Here is a 24,129-nt window from a genome sequence, read left to right as displayed (position 1 = left end):
GTATACTTTTTTGTTTTTGTAACTTCTTTTATTAAACCTAAACAGTCCTAAACCAACCTAAACCAACGATTTCTCTGGATTTCTAACAAAACAAACTAAGCAGTAAAATTAGTCCTAAATAAGAAAAATACAATGTATGTCATTGAAATGGTAATATCTTGGTCAATCATGACCATTTCATGTAATAAAAATTGATATAAAACTGTCAATCTCATTTAAAAATTATTTCATGCAAGTTGGCAAACATAAATGCTTTTTACATAGTAAACTGTCGACAAGTCTTTCTACAACCTTGCTTTGATGGCCTTTGACATTACTAAACCCGGTCTGGCTTAAAGCTCGTTGTCATGGCAACACAGTGTGTGTTTGTTTTGTTTACTTTCGGAATTCGGTTGTCAAAAAGAATATTTATTTGTTCTGCATTCCCTGTAGTGATCCTACTAATTGTTCTTTATTTGTTTAGGTTTAATTTGCGAGTAAAAAAAAAAATCGTAATGACTGAATGAGTTATTCCTGTATTAACAGCCAAAATATACGCTAAACATGTCTTACAGAGATTTAAGGAGTAAGTAACTGTTTCCTTTACAAATAGGTAGTAATTTCTGCTAATTTAGTTACCAAATAATATAATACTGTATATGTTGTACAGTATTTTTTTTTTTAAATAGAAAGCTATGTAGCTAGATATATGTAACTAGGTTTATCATTTTTGAAACTGCTCAATTGTTTATAGATTTTACTGAGATGATGAGAGCACTAGGCTACAACAGACTTATCTCCATGGAGAACTTTCGCTCACCCAACTTCCCATTGGTAGCAGAAATCCTGGTTTGGCTCACACATAGGTTTGATCCTGATGCAGATATTCATACAGAATATCACAGCGAGGACGACAGGGTCATGATGGTTCGGTCTGTCGCAGAATTCATGGTAGGCTGTAGGGGTATATTGTATATTTCCAAAACTAACCTAGAGGCCTCTCCATCTTGTGCTATCCCTTCAAAGTTAAAATCTCCACCATTTTACTTGTGTTCTCCTCATCACTTGTCTCTTCTCTTTCTTTTGCGACTTCCTTTCTGTTTCTTTCGCTCATTCATAATCAACTCCATTTTCCTAGGACTAATGCATTCTCATTAATTCTCACATTTGCCTGAGATCAAGTCCAAACCAATTTAGGTCCACTTTTGTTTTTTAGCGAATTTTCCTATAGGGAAGTAGCTATTACCGTAGGTCTCATGGTAAGACCTAGGCCCGGGACCGATTTACTTGTTCATTTTGATGTCCCCAGAGGCCAAAAACACCATTCGTTCAAATTTGTATATATGTCCATCCGCACGATAACTTGAGTAATTTTTGTCCGATTTTGATAACATTTGGTTTGAAGGTGTAAGGCGGGATAAACTTGAATGAGTTCGCGAACGAGCATGATCGGACCATGGGAACGGGGTTTAACGGGGGGTTTTATGGGGTAAAAATGGTTTTTTCTCATTTTTTACCCTTAAAACACACAATTTATCAATTTTTCTCCAGACTTTTTTAAAGAGCTTAAAAAAACAAATAATTTAGTACATCAAAGTGTTTTTGTACAGTAATTAGTTACGGAGAAAATTAAAAAAATTGTGAATTTAAAATTCCCATGTTATTCTTATGGAGAATATTATAATATGTTGTAGTTGGCTTGTTTATGGATAAATTTTGATCAAACTTGGCGTTTTCATTTATTTCATACTAAGCTTTTGATATTTTAATAAAAAACACACTTTATTAGTTTCCCTGTAGCAGCTAACCTAGGTACTCGTTAAACATAAATTTTAATTGAATAGATTATTAATTAAAAATCAATCCTGGCAAATGGAAATTCACTAAGTCGGCAGGTTTGCTGCAGCGGGGGTATTTCTACTCTCTCTGTTAAATCTTCAATTAGGCTAATACTCTTATGTACTTGCATTCCCAACACGGTTCCAGCTTTGTTTATTTTTAACAGTATGCTACACCATACTCCTTTTAGTAGGACCTATTACATTTTTTTCAATACACTTTACTTGCTTCATACTTTCCACAAATTTTGCCCATTTTCCAGGCCGTCAATGCTGGGGTCAAGTTGAACACCAAGTGGCTCTACCAAGCAGACGGCTATGCAGTCAAGGAGCTCTTAAAAGTTGCGGGACTGCTTTACGATGCTTTGAAGGTTGACAGGTCTCCCAATGAACAGCATAGTCTGATCACATCCTCAATGATAGATCTATCCTCACGAGTAAGTGTGATATAGTTATAAGTCTTAGTTTTAACCTCAACTGTGCATCATAGACTAAGATTGTCTGTGCAATGAGGGTAAAGCACCATACATTGGAAAGCCACTGGGGTACTGCAGTAATAAGAAAATCATTGCGGCCGGATTCAAACCAGCAGGTTGGCTTGTCAGCCTAAGAAGCCAGTGAGCCAGTGTTTACTTTTAGAAGAGCCAAAGGGAGAAAAAAACCTATAATTCTTCAATAGGTATATTTTTTAAATCTAGTTAAAGTTGGGTGGGGGGCTTAGAGCTTACTACCTACTAATTTCCCCATTGGGGGAAGGGAGCTAAAAGCTTACTACTAATTCCACATCCAAAAATCACTCTGAAGCAGCCACATTTAATGTTTTTTAATAGGAGACAAAGAAGAAGGAGCACCAAACTGCTCAACACCATGTTTGACACTAGAGTGTTGAATTCTGCGGTTTGAGCGGTTGCACCACTAGTGTCAAGGTTCCAAATTGCTGTGGGACAATAGTGTCACCACCAGTTAGTTGCTCGCGGCTAATAGCGGCCTAAAAGGCCTGATGTTCAGTTGGTTTTTTGTTTCCCTTAACTGTGAATAATATAATTCATTCATTCAATGAAAATGAAAATGTTAGTAAGGGTTTCTTTGATAAAGTCATAGGCTATTCTTCTAAAATCACTTGACTGTTATGGAAACATAAGTTAGATTAAATGTCCTTGACGTACAAGATTTTTTTAGCCTTAGAGGGCTTTCCTCTGAAATTATCACAAAGAAGTCCATGTTTCCTACTAAAAATTGTAGCACTTCGGCTAACATCCTCGTTCATCATTTGTAGGAATCTTCATCTTGTAGGTGTTCTTCATTATTAGCGAATTTCCCATATAGGGAATAAGCTATTACCGTAGTACTCATGGTAAGACCTGGACCCGAGACCGATCTAATTTTTCATTTTGAGGTCCCTAGAGGCCAAAAACACCATCCGTTCAAATTCATATATATATACTAGCTGACCCGGCGAACTTCGTATCGCCTAAGTTATAGGTTTCCCCTAAGACAGACCGATGGAAAGAAAGTACCGTTACGTTTAATTTTCAAGATGATCTCGTTCGCATCGCTCAATCACGTCCTGGTTGAAGTTCGTTCGCTACGCTCACTCACCTTTGGGTTGGAGCTCGTTCGCTACGCTCACTCACCTTTAGGTTAGAGCTCGTTCGCTGCGCTCACTTGCCTTCAGGTTAGCTCGTTCGCTACGCTCACTCGCCTCCAGGTTAAAGTTCGTTCGCTACGCTCACTCACCTTTTGGTTGCAAATTAGCTGTTGTCATAAATGTAAAAGAAATAATAGTGCTGCACCCTGTTGGTAATCCTTGTAACTTTAATGCTATTGAACATCATAGAACAGAACCAACTTGTTTAATTGAAACAGCTGTTAAGATTCATTAATTCCATTTCTCATAAGGTTAACATGGGAAACTCCAGAGCCACTGGGGCGGAGCCCTTTTAAGAATTTCGAAACGGGAAATAGTTTACGTCCGATTCGCATACCTACAGAATTTACACACCAAATTTCATAACGATCGGTGAAGTCGTTCCGGAGGAGTTTGCAGACAAACACTGTGACACGAGAATTTTATATATTAGATATATATTAGATACTAGTGGCTTGTAGGGACATAAGTCCCTAAAAAGCTCAAATGTAAAACAACTTTTTGCAATACCGGTATTTAAACAAACTCAGAATAACATTATCTATGTGTCAGAATAGGCATCCCTACACCATATTTTTTGTGTAAAAACCAGTTTGTTGTCCTTCTTTGTTTGCTTTTGTTGATGTAATTTTCAATAAATAATTTGAATCACTCCAGTGGTTTAACATGAAAAGGCAGCAAACATATCATTGTTTGTGAATAAATACTGGTTTACTAAGGTAGCTTTGGTCTTGTGGTTAATGAGGATAAATAAAAGCTTCCCTGTTTGGAATTTTAAAAATTCATTGGAGGTTCGCCTTCAGATGAATTGAAGACGCCTGCAATTTCATCTGCAGTAGGCTTATTATACCTACGACGATCCATATTTATCCTGTCTACAAACCTAAGTTCTAATTCACTGTCACCTTGTACAACCATTTCTTCCGAAGCTCTTTTGTAAATTTGTGCAAATGGATTTTCTAATAGAATTTCAGCTAGTTTTGACAATATTTCAGGTTTTAAGTCACTATTTTCTCGACGCCTTTGACGAATTTCTGTTGCTGTTGATGTGTCAATAATGTACAATTGGCCATACACGGGGTCTTCATCATGTTGAGGCAGCAAATCTGAGATTGAACGATAAATCTGTCCTTGAATTTTGAAACAGTATGGTCCTTTTCCTGGAATATCTTTCTTACTGGCTGAAAAATAAGCAAAAGCCATCGCACTGTTGCATTGTCGAATGAATTTATACAGTTGTGGGCTCTCTTCAAACAAACTTTTAAGTTCTACATTAGTTTTTGACTGAGGATCCCAGACAGCACACTTTATCCCAGGGACATCCCATAGTAGTCCCATATGTCCTGAGAATGTCTCGGGATATGTGCGCTATCCTCAGGATATCCCGCAAAATCCCGGGACGAGTACGAAACCCACAGGATATCCTACAATATACCGTAATGTTGTTCAAAGGTTTATTGCGGACATTTTCCATCACGAATGTAAAAAAACAATACACAACGTTTCGGGATCTGGAATCTGATCCCGTCTTCAGGTGAAAAAACTTAACTAACACATTACAACTAACAATACACAAACGCCCAACCTAAGTTGGAATACACTACCGAGGGTAGTAGTCAAAAAATATGCACTGTATAGCAGTCAAGTCATGATACAACATGCAATTAATAACAAATCACAAAACACTATAATCTATAAAAGGTTTACGTATAATCTATAAAAGGTTATAGATTATAGTGTTTTGTGATTTGTTATTAATTGCATGTTGTATCATGACTTGACTGCTATACAGTGCATATTTTTTGACTACTACCCTCGGTAGTGTATTCCAACTTAGGTTGGGCGTTTGTGTATTGTTAGTTGTAATGTGTTAGTTAAGTTTTTTCACCTGAAGACGGGATCAGATTCCAGATCCCGAAACGTTGTGTATTGTTTTTTTTACATTCGTGATGGAAAATGTCCGCAATAAACCTTTGAACAACATTAACTCACCATACCGTAATGTCCCGGGATTTGTAAGTTAACCTCAGGATATCCTGTAAAGTCCCGGGATATGTACGAATGCCATAGGATATCCCAGAATGTCCCATGACATCCCGGGACATGTACAAAATCCACTGGATATCCTGTAATGTCCCGTAATGTCCCGGTAACAAACTGAAGAAAAAAAATACTACCACTAATGAAATGTACAGTATATCTAAATTTAAATGTTCAACAAGGCCAATATATTTTGTTTTTTTCACTAGTGCTTTCAGAAACTTGGTTTCCATCTTCAGGCTGTGTTTACACTAGTACAAAAAGTAAATATTTACTTAATAAATTAATTTTAAACAAAGTTAAAACAGATGATTTAAAGGATATTGGAAAAATTAATCTTTTGAATTTTGGATATGTTACTGTGTTGTTCTTGATGTAATTATTTTCAGTAATTCCGAATTTATAATTGGGCCGTCTTCATTATTTAACAAATAATTTTGGTCTGTTTTTTTTTTCTAAAAATAAGATTCCCACGCATTAAGATGTTGAGGTTTTATAATTTATTTTAAAAGTTTAATTAAGGTTTCCCAGATTGAAAATATGTCTTATTGTTAATACTATGGCTAGCAAGGGTTGACTTTACTTTACTGACATATTACTACCACTGAGTTCAGGAAAACTAGAGTTCTATCATAGTTGTGTGGAATGTGAATTTAATTCTAACTTTAAATTAATAAAACAACAAAAAACTAATTTTAATCATATAACAATCAATTATTACAATGCTAATCTAATGGTGATTAAATAATCTATATTCAAATACCAGTATCCTCTCCAACTACCAGAAAAACAATTCAACTACTTGAGGCCTAAACAGATTAACAGAATCATATATAGCCTATACTGTAGTATCAAAAATATTTTAAGTATTGCGACCATTGCAACTGTCGGCTACTCTTTAACCACTTGAAAACACCCATAATCAACAAGCGCAGATAGCTCAGGAGGTAAGGTATAAGAGGCTCACAAGGCGAAGGTACCAGGTTCGAAACCCGTCTGGGCCAAAAACTTTTTTCTCGTTTTTTTCTTCAAAATTTGTGTTTATTAACTATTCAATCAATTTACTAAACTTATAATTAAGCTTTTCATACTAAATCTATATTATTTTGTGTTTTTTATGTTCAGGCCCAGACCACACTTTATCCCAGGGACATCCCATAGTAGTCCCATATGTCCTGAGAATGTCCTGAGGACTACCCTGGGATGACCTCGGATGTCCCACGGATATGCGTGTGAGCTTATCCGTAGGACATCCCCGGGCGGGGACATTAGGCATTCCTGTGGATATCCTGTGATATCCCAAGTTGACCATAGGACCACTATGGGATATCTTGCATATCCTGTCGCAATATCCGTGGGATGTCCTGAGGAGAAAGTGTGCTGTCTGGGGAAGGTTAATAAGTCCGTTATGGCAAAATGTCATAAAATGATTATTCGTTAGTTCTTCTCTAAAATGAAGAGCACTACATTGAATGCACTCTTGGTCCAATAATCCTGCATCATGGATCTTTACATTTCTCTCGTCTACCATGGGTCTCCTAAAAAGGGGTTGTAACATATCTTGATTAAGTTCGTCATTATCAACTCTTGCTCTCCTACGCGCACTGTCATTCCTATGAACAGTTCCCCGCCTTTGTGGTATTCCCCTGGCGTTCATATTAATTACAGTACTTGTAATGAAAAGAATATATATCCAGCAGACTACATACCAAAACTTCTTGAATCCCTGGTGATTTTATAAAAGTATGATCGAATATGATTACTCTACGTTGTATATTCACTGCACTAAAAAAATTTACTTACGAAGGAATGCAAATACACCATTTTAGAACCAATAACATTTATAGGTTATTTTAGTTGTATATATTTACACAACCTTAACCTTAAAATGTGTAGAAATATAAAGAAAACAACATCATTTAAAATAAACTTGAACATATGATTTAAAAATAAAAACAAAACAGAGGTTAGATTTAATTTCGACTCTTTGATTATTTATACAGAATATTTATTCTATGTCGTTTATTCCTTTAACACGACAATAACATAAAAGCATGAAAAAATGAAACTTGAGTATATGATTTAAATATAAACAAAGAATGTAGACGTTTTTCCGACTAATCTTCAATATTTCAGTTTTATTATAGTATACATTTCATAGTTGACTGGCTAAAAGTAAACCAAATGTGTGTATTGATCACTGTTTTCAAATCTGTGGCACAGCTGTTTTAATTTCAAAAGATGTAAACAAATTAAACCCCATGTTGTTTTAATGGGAAAAGTTTTATTCTGTTGCGAATTTATGGTAAAAAAATAAGGAAAATGAATAGTTTTCCCTCAAAATTCACGTCAAGACCTTTAAAATAAGACCCCTCCCATCCTTCTACGGCCATCCAGTCACTCACAATTTCTTTACAAAAATTTGACTTACGGAATTATATATATAGATATATATATATATATATATATATATATATATATATATATGTGTGTCCGTTAGCGCGATAACTCGAGCAAAAATGATCCAATTTTGATTAAATTTGGTACAAACATGTAAACATACGTTTATTCGAACGAGTTCGCGATCCAGCATAATCGGACCATGGGAACAGGGGTTTATGGGGGGTTTTATGGGGTAAAAATGTGTTTTTCCCATTTTTTACCCTAAAAACAAAAAAAATTGCAATTTCTTTCTAAACCGTTTTGTAGAGCTTAAAAAAAGAAATAATTTTGTATATTGAAGCGCTGTTGTATGCCTAACGGTCACGGAGAAAATTCAAAAATAGTTTAATTTAAAATTCCCATGTTATTCTTATGGAGAAAATAAAAATTGTTGTAGTTTACTTGTTTATGGATATATATTGATAAAATTTGGCAAATTTATTTATTTCATCCCATACTATTCACGTATGATCAAAAAACACTTTTTACCTTCCCCGTAGCAGCAAACCTAAGCACTTGTTAAATCTAATGTTATTTAAATAGGGAATAAATATGTCTTATTTATGGAAATATTTGAGTAAAAATGTAATCAGACAAGTTGAAATTCGCTTAGTCTGCAGGTTTGCTGCGGCGGGGGTATAAAGGCTAATAAACGATAATAAATTCTTAAAACAACATTACCTCTATCTATTTCTTTATTTGGTGGCGTTCTATGACTTGTTATGTGTCCATAATTTGCAAATCGGTTCTATCATTGATTGTCAATATAGTACTGTGTCAATTCAATGTAGGTACTTATTTGGATAATATATCAAATGGTCTAGGCTTTTCTCACTTTTTTTCCATTTGTTATATGTACGCAAACCCAAATTCAAAGAGTAAATATTTAATTTCAACCAGGTCAGTAAAATTAGATTTTATTAGGACGCATTTTTTTGAATTGCAACTTTAATATTAGGCCTAACAGCAATTAAATTATCCAGCTGATCATAATGTAAACAATTATGTTCTTCATAAAGATTACATGGAAACTTTAAACCCACTGGAGCAGAGCCCAAGGGCCTTTTTTAACAAATTAAGGCCAGTTTGCAAATCTACGCAACACCCTCTATTCCGATGAGACATCAATGGTCAAAATTGGTTAAGAATTGGTGGAGAAGTTTAAAGGACAAATTTTGTGTTTGCGTATTAATTATATAGAAGATAGCTAGTAGGCCTATTTTATTAATTCTATGTAAATTAAACTTGGCTCCTGAACTGTGATGGTGCCACACAAGTGCACATCAGGCTTCAGCACACTTCAAGAAACTGGCAACTGCTTAACCTATATACCAAGAGTGTGTATTTTAAAACGTTAACAATTGAACTTTCTTAGGATATTAAAGCAGGATTCAAATGTACAACATTCTTAGCTCATTACAATGCCACGGTCTACGTTCCTGACTTTCATGCACTTATCTATTTTGAAGCTTTCAGACTTAAAGTTAACGCGAGAGCTGGCGTCCAGGATCACAGCAAAAGGAGCGTCCCTATACCAACTACTGGGGAAAGAAGTTCAGTTGAGGGTGAGTTTTCTATTTTTTTTTAGATATAGTCCAATCGAAACACAACTTGGGGTTGAGGCATTATCACTTGGATAAAAACCATTGGTGATTTGGCGGAATTTGAACCCGTTACCGAAGTCCCACGCTCTAACCTATTGGTCAGTTCGCTCCCTGTTGCTTATACAAAAATTGTAATAGGTTGGACAGTTTTTCCTCTAAAGCGTTTAATGTTCTCGATCACAACACGCCTTTAGCGTTGAATCTCACAAAACAATATACAATTATTCTAGGGTTTAAACAGTTAAGTTGTTAAAAAAGTTGTTGAAGTACTCATTTTTTTGTCATTTTAGGAAGAGCGGTTGGCAAGCGTGAGTTCTCAGTTGGAGCTGTCAGTCGTAGAGGAGGGCCTCAAAGAAGCAATCACTACCAGCAAAAACAGTGTTACCACCACTCAAGTAAGGAATATGAATTTAAAATTTAAACTAAATTAAAAATATTTTTTTAAATGGAATCATATTTGTTTGAATACTTTAACTTAATCTTGTTTGTGTTTGTATGTGCTTGAATCTGTAGCCTGACTTGTAAAATAATTTAACTGTCCATTAGTTAATTTTTTGACAATTTAGTAAAAAATTATTTGATCCCTTACATAATTTTTTTCTAATATCACTGATATTTGAAAATAACCTCTCGATGTGGTAAATTGTGTAGTTGTAAATAAAAAATATTGACACTTAAGTATTAAAAATACCAAAATCTTTATACATTTCACAATCAGAGATTTATGGGCTAATTGTTGTTGTACAAACTAATAAAGCTGTTTTTGAATCTAATTTTATTTGCCCTAGATAATTAATTACATAATTAAGATACGATAAAAAATAATCCTAACTTATGAAGAAATAAAATATTATTTTAATTCCTAACTTTTCAGGCTGCCATAGAAAATGTTGCCGCAACAGAAACGAGTCTTGACGCCAAAATTGAAAAAAGGAAACAAGATCTTGAGCGCAACAACAAACGATTGCAAACACTCAAAAAAGTCAGGTGACTACCAAAATAAAGATCAAATTGAAAGCTTTATTTATGTTAACTGCTAATCAAAGTCAATAGACTAAATAATCCTAATGGTAAATCACATATGAAGTATGTTTTTTAGTAAACACTCGCATCTATTCAATTTTCATTTTCATTGGAAGATATTCTTGAACACCCAACTAAATTAATTAACCATCATTTTAACAATTCTAAAACTCTTTTCTTAACACATTCATTTCTGGGAACTGCACTCATCTGTATGTAGAGTTTACTGGCTCCCGGTAGTAAACCTGATGCTTGTGTAATAGTACAATAGGTACTATACAATTGCATATTAGAGGTAGTAAACCAAGTAAAATTGGCAACATTTTGTAATAATATACATTTCTTAAGCTGAAAAACACAAAAGCTAACAATATCTCAGAGCCCTAATACTTTTATGCTGGACCAGTAAATAAAATATTTTGGAGGATAATGCATAATCTCCCACTATCATTCCTGAACCTTAACAGAATTCCACAAGAGTTAACATAAGATTTAAAACAAATGATTACCTTTAGTTGGAAATGTTATATTGTTATATTCTCTCATAAACCTGTTTTTCTACAGTTTTAAGGAGTTTTACTACTAAAACTACCTAAAACAGGAATACCTTATGTGGCATGTGAGGTTTGTTTTGACTGATCCACAGACCAGCTTTCCTAGAGGAGTTTGAACGTCTAGAGGTGGAATTGCGTCGTCTGTACCAAGACTACCTTACCAGGTTTCGCTGTGTTGCATTCCTCGAGCAGCAACTAGAAGATGCTGAGCTAGCGGAGCAGGATCGTTTGGAACTGAGACAGGTTAGTTTTTTACTCAGCTGCTAAATAATGTAATGTTTTTTTATCTGTGATTACCTAAAGATGCTTGTAGAGATTCTTAGATTAGGTACTCTGGTACATTTGTATACATAATATGCTGCTGGTCAAAGAAGCAGCTCTAATCAAAATATTAATAATAGACACCACTTGGCAGTTCAGTTTCATTATGCCTACTTTTATTTTTACTATGGACATGTAGACGCGCGTCGGTCGTGTGCCGAGTCTCGACTGATAACGCTCATTTAAAAAATGTCAGTTTCCCAGCCATATACAACACTGATTCAAGGTATTTTTTCCGGTTATCAAAACTCAAGAACAATTTTATACACAAGAATCTCTATTTTCATTTACGAATGCCCTACAAATTATTGCACTTGCGATTAATTAAATCCGTTATGTAAGGAAAAACGATTTTAATCTTACTTGGTTTGGATTTGCTTTCAAAACGTGATCGGAAATAGTTGCGGTATTTGTAAACAACATTCAATGTAAACATATCAGTAACAACTAGAAGAAATAATCTTGATTCAAACAGCTGTTCCTTATTTCATAGATGAATAAATGTGATAAACATTGGGAAAACTTTACAAAAAATGGCACAAAATTGGGTTTTTAAATGTCCGTCATTTTATTTACAAAGTGGTGACGCCATGTTTTAATGGCTAAAGACAATCTCGCCAATCCAGTGAATGCATTAAAATGATTTGGAACTTGATAGGTACTCTCGTTTTTCAGGAGAAGGCCGCGTAAAATGGCTCTTGGGCCGTGACAGACAGGAAGACAGACAGACAGACAGGCAGAAATTTAGATGAGACTTGTTTCGGTTTCTTTAATGTATATAACGTAAAAATAACCTAAAAGTTTATGATTCTGAGCAATGTACAGACAAAACTCTAATTTTATTTATATAGACAACTAACTTGGATCTATCGTTAAATTGTACAACCTCGATTGGACACTATAAGTTGAAATAAATACAAACAATAACTTTCTTTCCCTACAAATACTTAGGTTGAGTTTCTTATTGTTGAAAGCTTTTAAATATTTATAGGGGAAATATAAATATGCAGTCACTTACAAAATCAGAAAATACCTAATATAAGGAAAATTTTAAAGTATTATCATTGAATTTGTACTGCTTGGATCTGAAAAACTTAGTTTATCATACTGCAACCAGTTTTGAATTTGAATGTTTTAGGCGGCAACGAGAAAGATGTTGGAGAAAATGCGGCAGGAAGAAGCTTTAAAACTGCTGGATGATGATTTGATGGACCCAAGCTCAATTGCACCAACTGAGCCTTTGGAACCAACCAAAGCAGTCCAGTCTCAAGGATCCAAAATAACTAGAGTCAGGACCTCAACGGGTGCTGGTAAGTTGAAATATTTGGCAAAAAGATTATAATTTGTAAGAACTTCATGTGAATATTAAGTTGGATTGTAATAATATCCAGTTAGTTATTACTTTATCTAAATCTTGTTTTTTGTTGGAAAAAGCACTTGGCTTAGGAATTAATAAAATGAGAAGGAAACACATTCACATTTAACTCATATGATAAAAAAAGGTCAATGCAGCTAATAAAAAAGTTAACTACACATTAAACTTGATATCATACTCCTCCGATTGGTTCTTCAGATAAAAAGTAAATGAGTTATATTACTGCTTCATTCTAAAACAACCCCTTAAAAGGGCGAAATATCAAGTTTGATTCAAGCTAAGTTTTTATTTTTCATCAACTGCTTGAAACTTTTCTTCTGCGAGTTTGTTGTGTATTGGTTCCAATTCTCTTTAATTTTTACCTCAATCTTGTGGTAATTTTCTTGGATTTCTCTTTATTATATTGGTAATTGAAACAGTGGCCAATAAAAGGTGGTTTTGATTGTTCAAAATATAATTATACGTAGCAAAATGGTCAGAGATCACATGTTAAAGTCGAATGGTTGCTGGTTCGAACCTCTGTAGGTCGAATCTGGACCCATAGACCATTAAAGAGTCCAAGTAAGAGTGAGTCCAAAACCAATTGAGATTAATTACCTTGTGACTTAAACTATGGATTCTATAAACCACAAGTAGACTAGATTGAAACTTAGGCAAATTCAAAACCGAAGTGATATAAATAATTAAATTGCTTGCAAGTGCTGTACAGTATTGCACTTTTTATAACACGTGTTTGTTATAATTTTAAAGTAAGTAAAACTATTAAGAACTATCGAGAATGTAGGTTACGAGTGACCAAGAAATGTGCGTCTGTATTTATGTTTAGACTCAGGAAAATGTCCAAAAATATAATCATTATTCGATTCCTCAAACTGTTTCAGCCGGCAGTAGAGTGTATGGTGGCATGAACGTAGGCGAAGACGAGAGTTTGGACAGTGATAGCGATCTGTTGTTGGATGATGACAACGAATCAGCTTCCGATGACGATTTGGAGCTTCTAGACCCATCGGGAAACCTGACGGACCACTCGGACGATGACTTCTAATTGGGTAGACCCATAGTAGTTTAAGTTATAGAAATAGAGAATAAACATATCTATATCCAAACAAACTTTTTCCAAAGAGTACCCTAAGCTTTTCTTACCCTTGAAGCCCTGAGGACATTTAGATAATTGTTTTAGTGTGCTAAAATATTATACTAAACTACACTCAAAATCAAATTTAGGACAGTAAAAATCGAGATTCTCATAGGATTATGTATTTAAATGATATTCAGTATCACAATAATTTTACAACTAAATACAAATGTAACAATAACGATCACAACCATGTTGCCGCGTAGGGCTTGAGTCAGATTTCTCGTAGACACCTAGTATTTACAAAGTGAGCATCTCATGAATATGCCCCATATTATACAGTCACTCTTCACATTCACTTGTTGATTAATGTGACAGGATGAAGGTCGTTGGTACAGTCATCACTAGAATTGCGGGTGCAAGTACAGTCAAGAATGATTTTTGTCTAATCTGATTGGACTAAAGTGAAAGTGTACAGTAATATCTCACTGTTTTCTAATCTAATTAGATCTTATCCACAAGATCTCTTGCTAGAGAGCTCTCAAGCTAGAGTACAGTCAAACCTGAAAGGAACAAAATTATTTTTGTTTTCTTACCCAATTGTAATTATGTGCATTACTTTTATTTGAACTCAATAACATAAAATAACTTTTATGTTTTCTTTTTGTGACTGTCCTGAAATCTATGTTTCAATAACCTTCATCCTGTTGACTCTAAATGCCTTTAAGATTGTAATGAAGTGCTTATGGTAACCATAAATATAGCCTAACCTAGACTAGGAATGAAACCTAGAAACAAAACCTAGAATATAACATAGAAAACAATCTGTCAAGAGAGTTTTGTCAGTTGATGAGTTCATTCATAGCCAGGAGTAATTGGAAATTACAATAAAAATGTAAAATTTGTGTACAACTGAATGAAAAATGTTGCTGCAATTTGTGTAAAAGTAGCATAGTTGTTAACTTACAGCTTTATTTAGTTTTGACATTTCCAAATCCTTGTTTAATTATATAATTTCCTTCAACAATGCATTAAAAAAAAAACGAACACAATAATCCCAAAGACAAGAGTTTGTTTCGTATCCAACATTTTTCTCTAGCACTCAAAATTTAAAAAAAGATCAGCAAGTTCACTGATTTAAAATTCTGAACTATTTTAAAATGAAATATTAATATTTCGTTAAATATAAATTGCAGCATTCCAATGTATATTTTAAAATGTATAGAATCCTCAGTCCATAAAAATATTCCAAGTAAGCAACTGTAAACACGCATACAAACACATTCATTCAAGATTCTTTTGCTTTAAGGGTGGCCATAAAAAATCTTTTCATGTTGCTTTGCATTTCTGGTAAAAATATACCGTGCTTTGACAATGGATTTGATGTTGCTCAATTCTAACCAAACTAGTTAAAAAAATATATTACTAATGTATATGAAACACAACGTGAAAGAAGAACTCTAGGCAACAGTTATTTTTCTGTACACGGTAACTAAAACTAAATACAATTTTTGAATACAAATCCTAAACACTACTTATTGCTTTGATTGTGTCAATACAAAAAGGTTTTAAATTGAATAATTTTCCATGTTTAATTAGAGTGATTAGATGTAAAATACTAATGAAAACTTGTGAATGATATTTAGTCATATTAAGTTGAGGTTCTGTACGTAGAGCAGTGTTTCCCAACCTTTTTCCGTTCAGGGCACACTAACTAGAACAAGTTTGGAGTCACGGCACACTTGTCTACAAAATACCGTTGGTTAAAATTACATTTAGGCCTAGTAAGTGCATACAATTTTTTGTTCATTTACATCTTACTCCGTATAACCTATTTTTTACTAGTAAATATATGTATGTATATAATATAAAGGTGGGTTTACCAAGGTAAAAAAAAATATAAAGCTCACATTTGTTATCCAACATATGTACATTATTTAGTGTTTATTAAGTGAAAAGTTTTAAATAATAATAAAACATTGAGCTTGATTAAAATGTTGTATGAATTTACCAATAATGAGTGAGAAATATTAAATAAACCCTGGTTTCAGTTCTAGTGAGAAACTTGTGCTTGACGTTTGTTTGGGTACAGTTTCTTAACTGGGCTATGCTAATGTTGATTGAAACTATTGATTTGATAAGTAAACCTTCATGCGATTTTTTCACTATCAGCAAGTTTGGTTGGTTAGGTTAGGTTATGATAGTTTAATTTAATAATAGATATATTTAAAAATATCGATTATTAATCAATATTTTCAATTCGATAGTTTCAAACGATATTTAGCATAGCCCAGTTAAAAAACTGTACCCGTTTGTTTATTAAAAGTTTCTTTCTTGATCAAAAAATGTTTAACTACTTAAAATTTTGCGGCACACCTACAGGGGCCTACTGGCACACCAGTGTGCCGCGGCACACTGGTTGGGAAACACTGACGTAGAGGTTGCAGAAAAGTTTGACTCTTCTTATTTGAAACATTGGCTTTGATTAGCCCTGAGATTGTTGTTTGTTTTATACTACTAATAATGTTTTGCAAACTTGTGCAAGTTAGATCTATTACAAACAGTTAACCGTTTTCTCAATACTATACAGTTTACTTTCTTTTTTGGTAACTCTAGCATTAGGGACACTTTGTTCACTATTGTGCTGGATATTAAATCTTTACAACTATTTTATTCTTTGGAATATATCCGTGGCACTCAAATAGAAATAGATTTACGAGTCCATATTTTCAGCCATTTTAATTTCCAAAACAGCACAAAGCATTTTTTATGGCACAAATTACATATATTTTTAGAGCATTCTCTATAGAGTTACCCCATTAATAACAACGAGAAAACACTCGTTGTGTATTCCGTTTCTGCTAGTCCGATCTCGGTGAAGGATTTGGTAGAGCTTTTTTATGTAATACCATAACTATTGGATACTGAAGTTGTTTCAATAGTCAAAGGTAGTTCTGTATATTTATGAACATACTAAGCTTCTGTTTCAGGATTTAAAATGGTCAAATAAATATTTTAATTCACTGAAATTTTAACAAAACCGATATGTCACTGATCAAAGGTAAAATTTATGAGGGAGAGAAAACATTGTGCAGTTTTAATTTGTCTACATCTGTTCGGATTAGGCAGATTTTCAATTCAGTGGATTTTGGAATTGGACTCTACTATTTACTTAATAAACATAGGTACATGTTGTTCAATTTATCCTAGGCCACCCGACAATGACTAGAAGAACTATTTGAGATCAGTAATCGGTCAAGCACCAACCATTAACCAGCAACTATTTCCGCAAAGTGACTAGTTGCTACACATTGCTTTGGTTGATTCAACTGGTTGTATTGCATTGTTTGCCGGTTTTACGATATGATTAGTGTCACATTACGTGCTCACTGATCGTAAGATATGACATCTGCTCTCAGATTTTAAGTGATGGTTTACACCTGACAATGAGGTTAGTGTTAGCTGGCCGCAGATGGTGTTGGAACCTTGTGGATCGGCTTGGCGGTTATTTCCGGCAGCCCACAAACCGGACTAGTTCGGTTCCATTGATCCCCGACTGCTCGTATGAGACGGTCTCGGTACCGGCAGAGTGTTCGATCCACTACACTTGCTGATCGTACACAGTCGTCTCCTCCAAATTCACAAACCCTGTAAAAGGATTATGGAAATGGAGTTATGCAATCTCTTTAATGAAAATGAATAACCTATATCTGCAAGTAAGTAAGCTAACCAAACATATAATTTGACATAGAATGTATCTAATAATTCACAATTTGTTTGGATATTTATTATTATTAGGGATTATAAAACACTTGATATTCAAATTTCAAAATCTTAAGGTTACTAAGAGAGGTTACCACCTAGAATAGTGGTTTCCAAATACCTTGTTGCAAAACATGCGAAATCCTTATGTTTTTTAACTTTACTATAATTGTGAAAAAAAAAACAGTATTATATTGCTAATAACCAAATTCATAAGCATTCATATAAATTAAAAATATAATGGAGAAAACAAATTTTAGAGTGTTTATTTTGAGTAAAAATAGTGTTTAACCCATACTGCAATTTTCATTACATGAGTACTAAAGTATTGACAACCCTATAGTGGGAGTAAATACTACCGTAAAAGTGAACTTTAAAATAATGAAAAACCTACAGAGAAAATAAAGTTAATATTGACAAGCCTTAGGTAAAAGTGAATATTTAATTATTGAAAACCCTTTAGTAAATGTGAATATTCAATTATCGACAAACCTGTAGTGTGAGTGAATATCTAAATATTGGCAAACATATACAGGTAGTGAACGCAAATATCAAGATACGTATTGACAAACCTGTAGTGATGCATGATGGCAGCATCACCTGGGACATTGACAGTTCCATGTCCGGGAATAAACTCCCAAACAAAATGGTTCCCCACCTGCCAAAAAAGGTTCTAATGAGAAAAATATTAAATTTTACTGAGGCAACATTATAATTCAGTTCTTTTCCATAGTGAAAACTTACGGATTAAACACACGTTCAGAATGCACCTTGGGGAAGAAGAAGAGCGAGGTATGAAAACTTTTGTGGACCACATTGAAGGAAAAATTTGTTGATCCTTAAAAATATGTGAAAGAGAACCAGCATAATGGAGAACTAGTGATGTGAAGTGAAAGGTAGAAAAGGGAAGTGTGATGAATTAGTGGAGCAGGAAGAGAAAGCATGTTGATTTGAAAATGATTAAATAAATTGTCTGGGTTTAGTGAAGGGTGTTCTCTGAAACCTATTCTATTTTAATTACTAAAGATATGCAAAAAGCTTATGTTGTACTCAAACCTCAGCGCAACAGTTTTATCCCGTAAAACAAAATTTTTGATTAAAGTTTATTTTGAATTAAGTTCACCTCATATAAGCTGGACAAAGTTTGAGAAAATTTGAAGATAATAATTTATAAGAAGTAGTTATGAGGAACCCTGAAGGAAGGCCAAAATTGGTGGGAAAAAGTGAAGGGAGACAGAGCAGATAAGAGCAATAGACGGGCTTTGATGGTGTGGTTAATATCTCCTTAGATATGCATGGCACTGGAAGTAATGAAATAAGTATAAACTTAAATCTATATATAAAGCCAAAAGTACCCATGAACTTTTGAGAAAACTACAAGTCACACCCCCATAAACCATATACTTAAAATGTTTGTCATGACGAGAAACCTTGCGCAAAACTCCATTATTTCATAAATTGCCCTTTAAGGTCGTAATTCCTTTCTAAAGGGAACTTTTCATATACCTAATGTTAAAAATACTTCAGCTGTACTTATTTGTTTGTTATTCTTTCAATTAACGAGTAGTCTCTTATTAAAATCAGGCGTGATTATTTGTTTCTTTTAGTGTACCGTATTTAGTTTATTTCAGGTTAACTTAACCAATCAATAGTTTTATTAATACTTATGATGTCAAACGGGGTGAAGCCCGTGGGTAACAGCTAGTTTTAATAATGTGCAATCAAGTGATGGTAACCTCACTACAAGGTCCACCTGGAAGGGGTACTTATATATTTTCAGGGTATAAAATAAATAGGGTTTAATTTCCATTATAATTAATTATTCACAGTAAACCTCTTCACAGCACCATTGTTATTTGTTTCAGTTTTAAATTATTTGTGTAAATTTAAATTTAGAGATTGTGCAATATTGTAAATTTAAGTACCAATGTTTTGCGGGGTCTTGACTGGAATAAACCCAGCCAGATCCACACTTAATGAAAAACGTGCTGATTCCACTTCCCCATAGCACTCACGAAAACCCTGCCCAGCATAAGCCAGCTTTGATAGGTCTCAAATAAATAGATTAACTACATCTTATTCAACTCTAACTACTCCTCGCCATTGTGAAACGCCTGCAGCAACTTGCCCTAAACATGATATCGATAACCGTAAAGTTTAATTTAGTTACTTGAATTAATTTATTGTTGGTTGATCTTGGTCTAATTTAGAAAAAGATATGATTCCCCTTACCCCCTTTATCCCCCAAAAGATTAATTAACTACTTAGACATTATGGGTACCTTACTATCTGTAGAGTAGACCCAGGAGTCCTTCTCGGTGTGTGGTACAAGCAAGACAAACCTGGTTGCCGGCGGTTGGTCCTTTCCGGCCGGAGCGCTAGTGTGGCTCCGAGTAGAACTGTCTGCTCGCCTTTGGATCAGCTGATGGGGTTGACTCTTACCTTATACCATAATTGTTGGCGGTGATGTGGGTTATCCCCACAGCTCTCCCCCGCTCCCCAAAAAAAAGGGCTGGAGCTAGGATGCTGGACCTGGAACTTCTGGTTAAAAGGGGCAAGAAAATAGTGTTTGGGGTTTTGGTAGGCAAGATTGCTGCTTGGGCCACACTGGACTGCAGTTCCAGTGGTGGTAATATACTTTGTTGGCGGGGCTTAAAAAAGGCATTAATAAATATACAAATAGGATAGTAATCCATAAACAAATAAATAAATATCAATAACAAATAACAATGAATAGATAATTTGAACTATAACAATGCGATGAAACATATATCTTAATGATCTATGATCCTGTAGGGCGCTTTTATGCAGGTTCGCTGCCCTAAGGTTGGCATGTTGATCACAGAACTAACTTAATCTACTTAAAACTACCGGTTTGAATATGAGAGATGTGTTTGTGTAAGGATTGGTGTGTTAGTGTTGGTGAGCGTGTATTCTCAAACTATTTCGAAATAGGTTGAGGGGAACAATCCGCTCTTCCCCACGATCATTAGCCCCTGAACTGCGCTAAAAGATGAAAAAAGTTTAAAAAAAAGGCTAGGCGCAGTTCACGGTCTAAAAATAAAATAATTTTAAATATGCGCAAAAAATGAATTTACTCTAAAACCAATGACGTGGAGGAGAGCTGCAGCTCAGGTTGTAATGGGCGATCGCTAAACCCTGCCGCCTTCTGAAGGGCGTGCCTACGCGAAACACGACCTTAGTCACAGTTGGCGACAGGTGCAGGCTCCATCACAACCCTGTGTGTGTGTGTGTGTGTTACGGAGTGAAAAATTGTACAGTATGGACTAACCTAACTTAATCTAATATCACCAGCTGAGAGGGTTCATGAGATGCGTGAGTTTTGATTTAACGGGTGGGTGGGGGTTTAATTGATGTGGTCGTTCGTGGAAGTCCCTGATTCGGGTGAAAATAGTGCTTGAGCTGAGAGACATGAGCTCGCCTCACAACTTTTCCTGTCTTTGGATCCATTAAAATTACTGTGACAGGTGATGTGTAGGCCTGTATAATAACGGGTTGTGACCAGAGTGGAAGCAATTTAGCATTGATTTTGTTGATTGCCTTGCTCTGGTGGTGTAGTCTAAACATGACCCAATCGCCTATCTTGAAGGATGGGGGGTGTCTTCCCTGATTGTATTGTCTTTCGCGGGCTTCTCGTGCTTTAGTTAAATTTTGGTGCGCTTGTACCCATTTGTCCCTGGTTGTTTGGGGGTTTGTGTTGTAATTTAGTAATTGGTCCAAATCCCAGTTTAGTTCTAATGGATGATTGATGTGAAAACTTAAAAAAAGATCTGCTGGGGAAAATCCGGTGCTTGAGTGTTTGGCTGAATTAAAGGCTATTTGAAAAAGATGGATATTTTGGTCCCAATCAGTTTGATGATCTGAGTGATAAATTCGAATGGCTATTTTGATGTTCTTATTCACTCGCTCGGCATGGCTTGGGTTTGGATAGTATGGAGTGGTGGTTATGTGGCGGATCCCTAACTGAAGACACATGTCTGAAAATTCTTTAGATGTAAAAGACGAAACGTTGTCTGACACCAGATATTTTGGGAAGCCGAAGTAAGCAAAAAGGCCTGAGCGTAGAAGTGAAACTGTGGTTGCTGACGTTGTGTTCTTGGCCGGAAGAAAAATGGCAAATTTTGAAAATGAATCGACAATTGTGAGAAGGTATTTATTTCCTTTCTTGGAACGTGGTAACGGACCAATGTGATCTATGAAGATTTTTTCAAATGGTCTTGTCGGTACCTCGGAGGATAAGAGTCCTGCTCTAGTATTTAGGGCTTGCTTAGATCGTTGGCAGAAGGTGCAGGTTTTGACCATGTCGGTTATGGTTTCCTTAAGGGTTGGGGACCAAAAATGCTGCTCGATTCGAGACCAAGTCTTTTTGATGCCTAAGTGAGCTGTGGTTGGGGCTAGATGATAATATTTGAAGAGAAGTGGTATTAATCGGTCTGGAATAACTACTCTGGGTTTGGTTTGGCTCGGAAATTTGTGTGTCAGGATGTTGTCTACCATTGAATAGTTTGGTGGGGGTTTTTTTCCTTTCAATGACTTAATGATTTGTTGTGTAACTGTGTCTTCTGACTGATGTTCCCTAATATCTTTAAAAGCGTCTGGTAATTTAAATAAAACATTAATTTGATGTGTGTGATCTGGTGTGGGTGAACAAGCTACGGGTGATGTGATTGGGGGTGGACAAGCTATGGGTGATGTGATTGGGGGTGGGCCTTCCTCAAACATGCGAGAGAGACAGTCGGCTACTACGTTGTCTTTTCCCTTAATATGATAAACTGTGAATTGAAATGAGTTGATTAGGGTGATCCAACGTGCGATCTTGCCTACCTGTCTAGGATGGTTCAAAAGCCAGGTTAGTGCGTTAGAATCTGTATATAGCTCAAAATGTCTATGTTCTAAATATACACGGAATTTCTCGAGGAAGTGAGTTATGGCGAGAGCCTCTAATTCGAAAGCACTGTAATTTTTCTCGTGTATGTGAACCATATACCACTGGTAGAAGTGCATCGTCGTACCTTTGGGACACTATTCCACTAATGCTAGTTCTGCTGGCATCTGTATGCAAGACAAAGGGTAGATCAAAATTTGGCATCTTAAGGACTGTAGCCGAAGTTAAAGATTGTTTCAATGAATTGAAGGCCGTTTCCTGCTCTTTTCCCCAAATGAACTTTTCGCCCTTCTTTTTGAGTTTGTTTAAAGGAGCTGATATTTCGGAGTAATTGGGGATAAATTTAGAATAGAAGGCGGTCATACCTAAAAATCTGGATAACTGTTTGAGTGTTCTAGGGGTTGGAAATTCATCTATGGGTTTGGTTCTAGTGTTGCTAATTGATAGGGAGTTGTTTTTTATTTGATGACCTAAAAATTCGATTTCCTGCGAAGCTATGACCATTTTTCCGGGATTGACTGTGAGGCCTGCTTGTTCGAGGCGACGAAGTACCTCTTGGATGTGTTGAACATGTTGTTCAAAGGAGTCTGAATAGATCACTAAATCATCGAAAAATGAAAAAACATATTTAAATTTGATATCACCTAATACTTTGTTCATCAAATCGTTGAGTACCATAGAACCGTTGGCCAGTCCAAAAGGGACATAATTAAATTCATATTGGGCCCAGGGGACCACAAAAGCTGTCAAGGGCTTTGACTCTTCGTCGAGGGGTATCTGGTTGTATGCTGAATTGAGGTCTAAAAGAGTAAACCATTTGGCCTTACCTAAATACTGGAATGCCGTTTCAACTGTGGGGGTAGGAACTGCTTCTAGGGATAACCCATTATTTAAGGCTTTGTAATTGACGACCATTCTCGTTTTCCCTCCTTTTTTGGGGACTGTAAATGCAGGAGCTGCGAAAGGTGAAGTGGATTCCCTAATAACGTTGTTTTTCAAAAGTTCGTCGATATGTTGTCTTAGAATTTCTGCTTTTGGTGGCGAAAATTGATATGGGCGGGACTTGGCTTGATGACCTGGTTTCATGTTTATATGGTAATTGATGAGATTGGTTCTTCCTAATTTCTTGGTTACCGTATTGGGGAACTGCTCAATTAAATTCTTAAGTTTGCGAATTTGATCGTTTGTGAGATTGTCACCAAAGGTTGGGCCTATTGGTTGTTGTTTGATTTCCTGTGGTGAATCCTCGCCGAGTGTTAATATAAGAGGTTGGGTGTATGGGAAAATGATGGTGTGCCTTGCTACGTTTATTACTGCTTTTGTATATTTCAAAAAATCTATGCCTAAAATAACTTTGACTGGTAATGTTTCGGCGATGTAAAAGGGAAATGTCCATGAGAGGTATTGAATTTTAAAGTGAAGATTGACCTTGAATTGAAATTTTAAAGAGTTTGACGACGCTGTTGTGGCTGAAGTGGAAACTTTAATTGGCGGACCTGTAACCACTCCTTTTATTGCCTTAATGATGTCAAAAAATTCATTAGAGATAATTGAGCATGATG

The 24,129-nt window shown here is 35.3% G+C and overlaps 2 protein-coding genes across 2 annotated transcripts in view; one reads left to right on the top strand and one right to left on the bottom strand.

Moving 5' to 3' along the window:
- The first annotated feature begins 484 nt into the window (after positions 1-484).
- On the top strand, positions 485-13,917 carry LOC129001016 (clusterin-associated protein 1 homolog). The gene is made up of 9 exons (XM_054428147.1): positions 485-565; positions 734-930; positions 2,081-2,254; positions 9,417-9,512; positions 9,842-9,946; positions 10,426-10,538; positions 11,221-11,371; positions 12,588-12,759; positions 13,706-13,917. Exons 1-9 carry the CDS (start codon positions 544-546, stop codon positions 13,867-13,869), a joined length of 1,194 nt encoding a protein of 397 aa, XP_054284122.1. The 5' UTR covers positions 485-543; the 3' UTR covers positions 13,870-13,917.
- Positions 13,918-16,213: 2,296 nt separating this feature from the next.
- The window catches only part of LOC129001015 (uncharacterized), a 57,217-nt gene continuing 49,301 nt past the window's right edge, over positions 16,214-24,129 (bottom strand). Inside the window, exons 10-11 of the mRNA XM_054428146.1 lie at positions 18,234-18,319; positions 16,214-17,547 (exon numbers count right to left, since the gene is read on the bottom strand). Coding sequence (XP_054284121.1) covers positions 17,358-17,547; positions 18,234-18,319 — 276 coding nt within the window. The 3' untranslated portion in view covers positions 16,214-17,357. The remainder of the gene's footprint in view (positions 17,548-18,233; positions 18,320-24,129) is intronic.

Source organism: Macrosteles quadrilineatus, unplaced genomic scaffold (assembly GCF_028750875.1).
Source record: "Macrosteles quadrilineatus isolate MER2022 unplaced genomic scaffold, UCM_ALF_1.0 Scaffold_8__2_contigs__length_117827958, whole genome shotgun sequence".
NCBI classification, from domain to species: domain Eukaryota; kingdom Metazoa; phylum Arthropoda; class Insecta; order Hemiptera; family Cicadellidae; genus Macrosteles; species Macrosteles quadrilineatus.
The sequence above is the reverse complement of the archived record's forward strand: the minus strand, read 5'-3'. Positions and strand labels throughout refer to the sequence as shown.

Coding starts and splice junctions, on each gene's coding strand:
- LOC129001016 (XM_054428147.1), top strand. CDS start 544: ATGTCTTACAGAGATTTAAGGA. Junction 2,255..9,416: donor TGATAGATCTATCCTCACGA/GTAAGTGTGATA, acceptor TCTATTTTGAAG/CTTTCAGACTTAAAGTTAAC. Junction 9,947..10,425: donor ACAGTGTTACCACCACTCAA/GTAAGGAATATG, acceptor CTAACTTTTCAG/GCTGCCATAGAAAATGTTGC.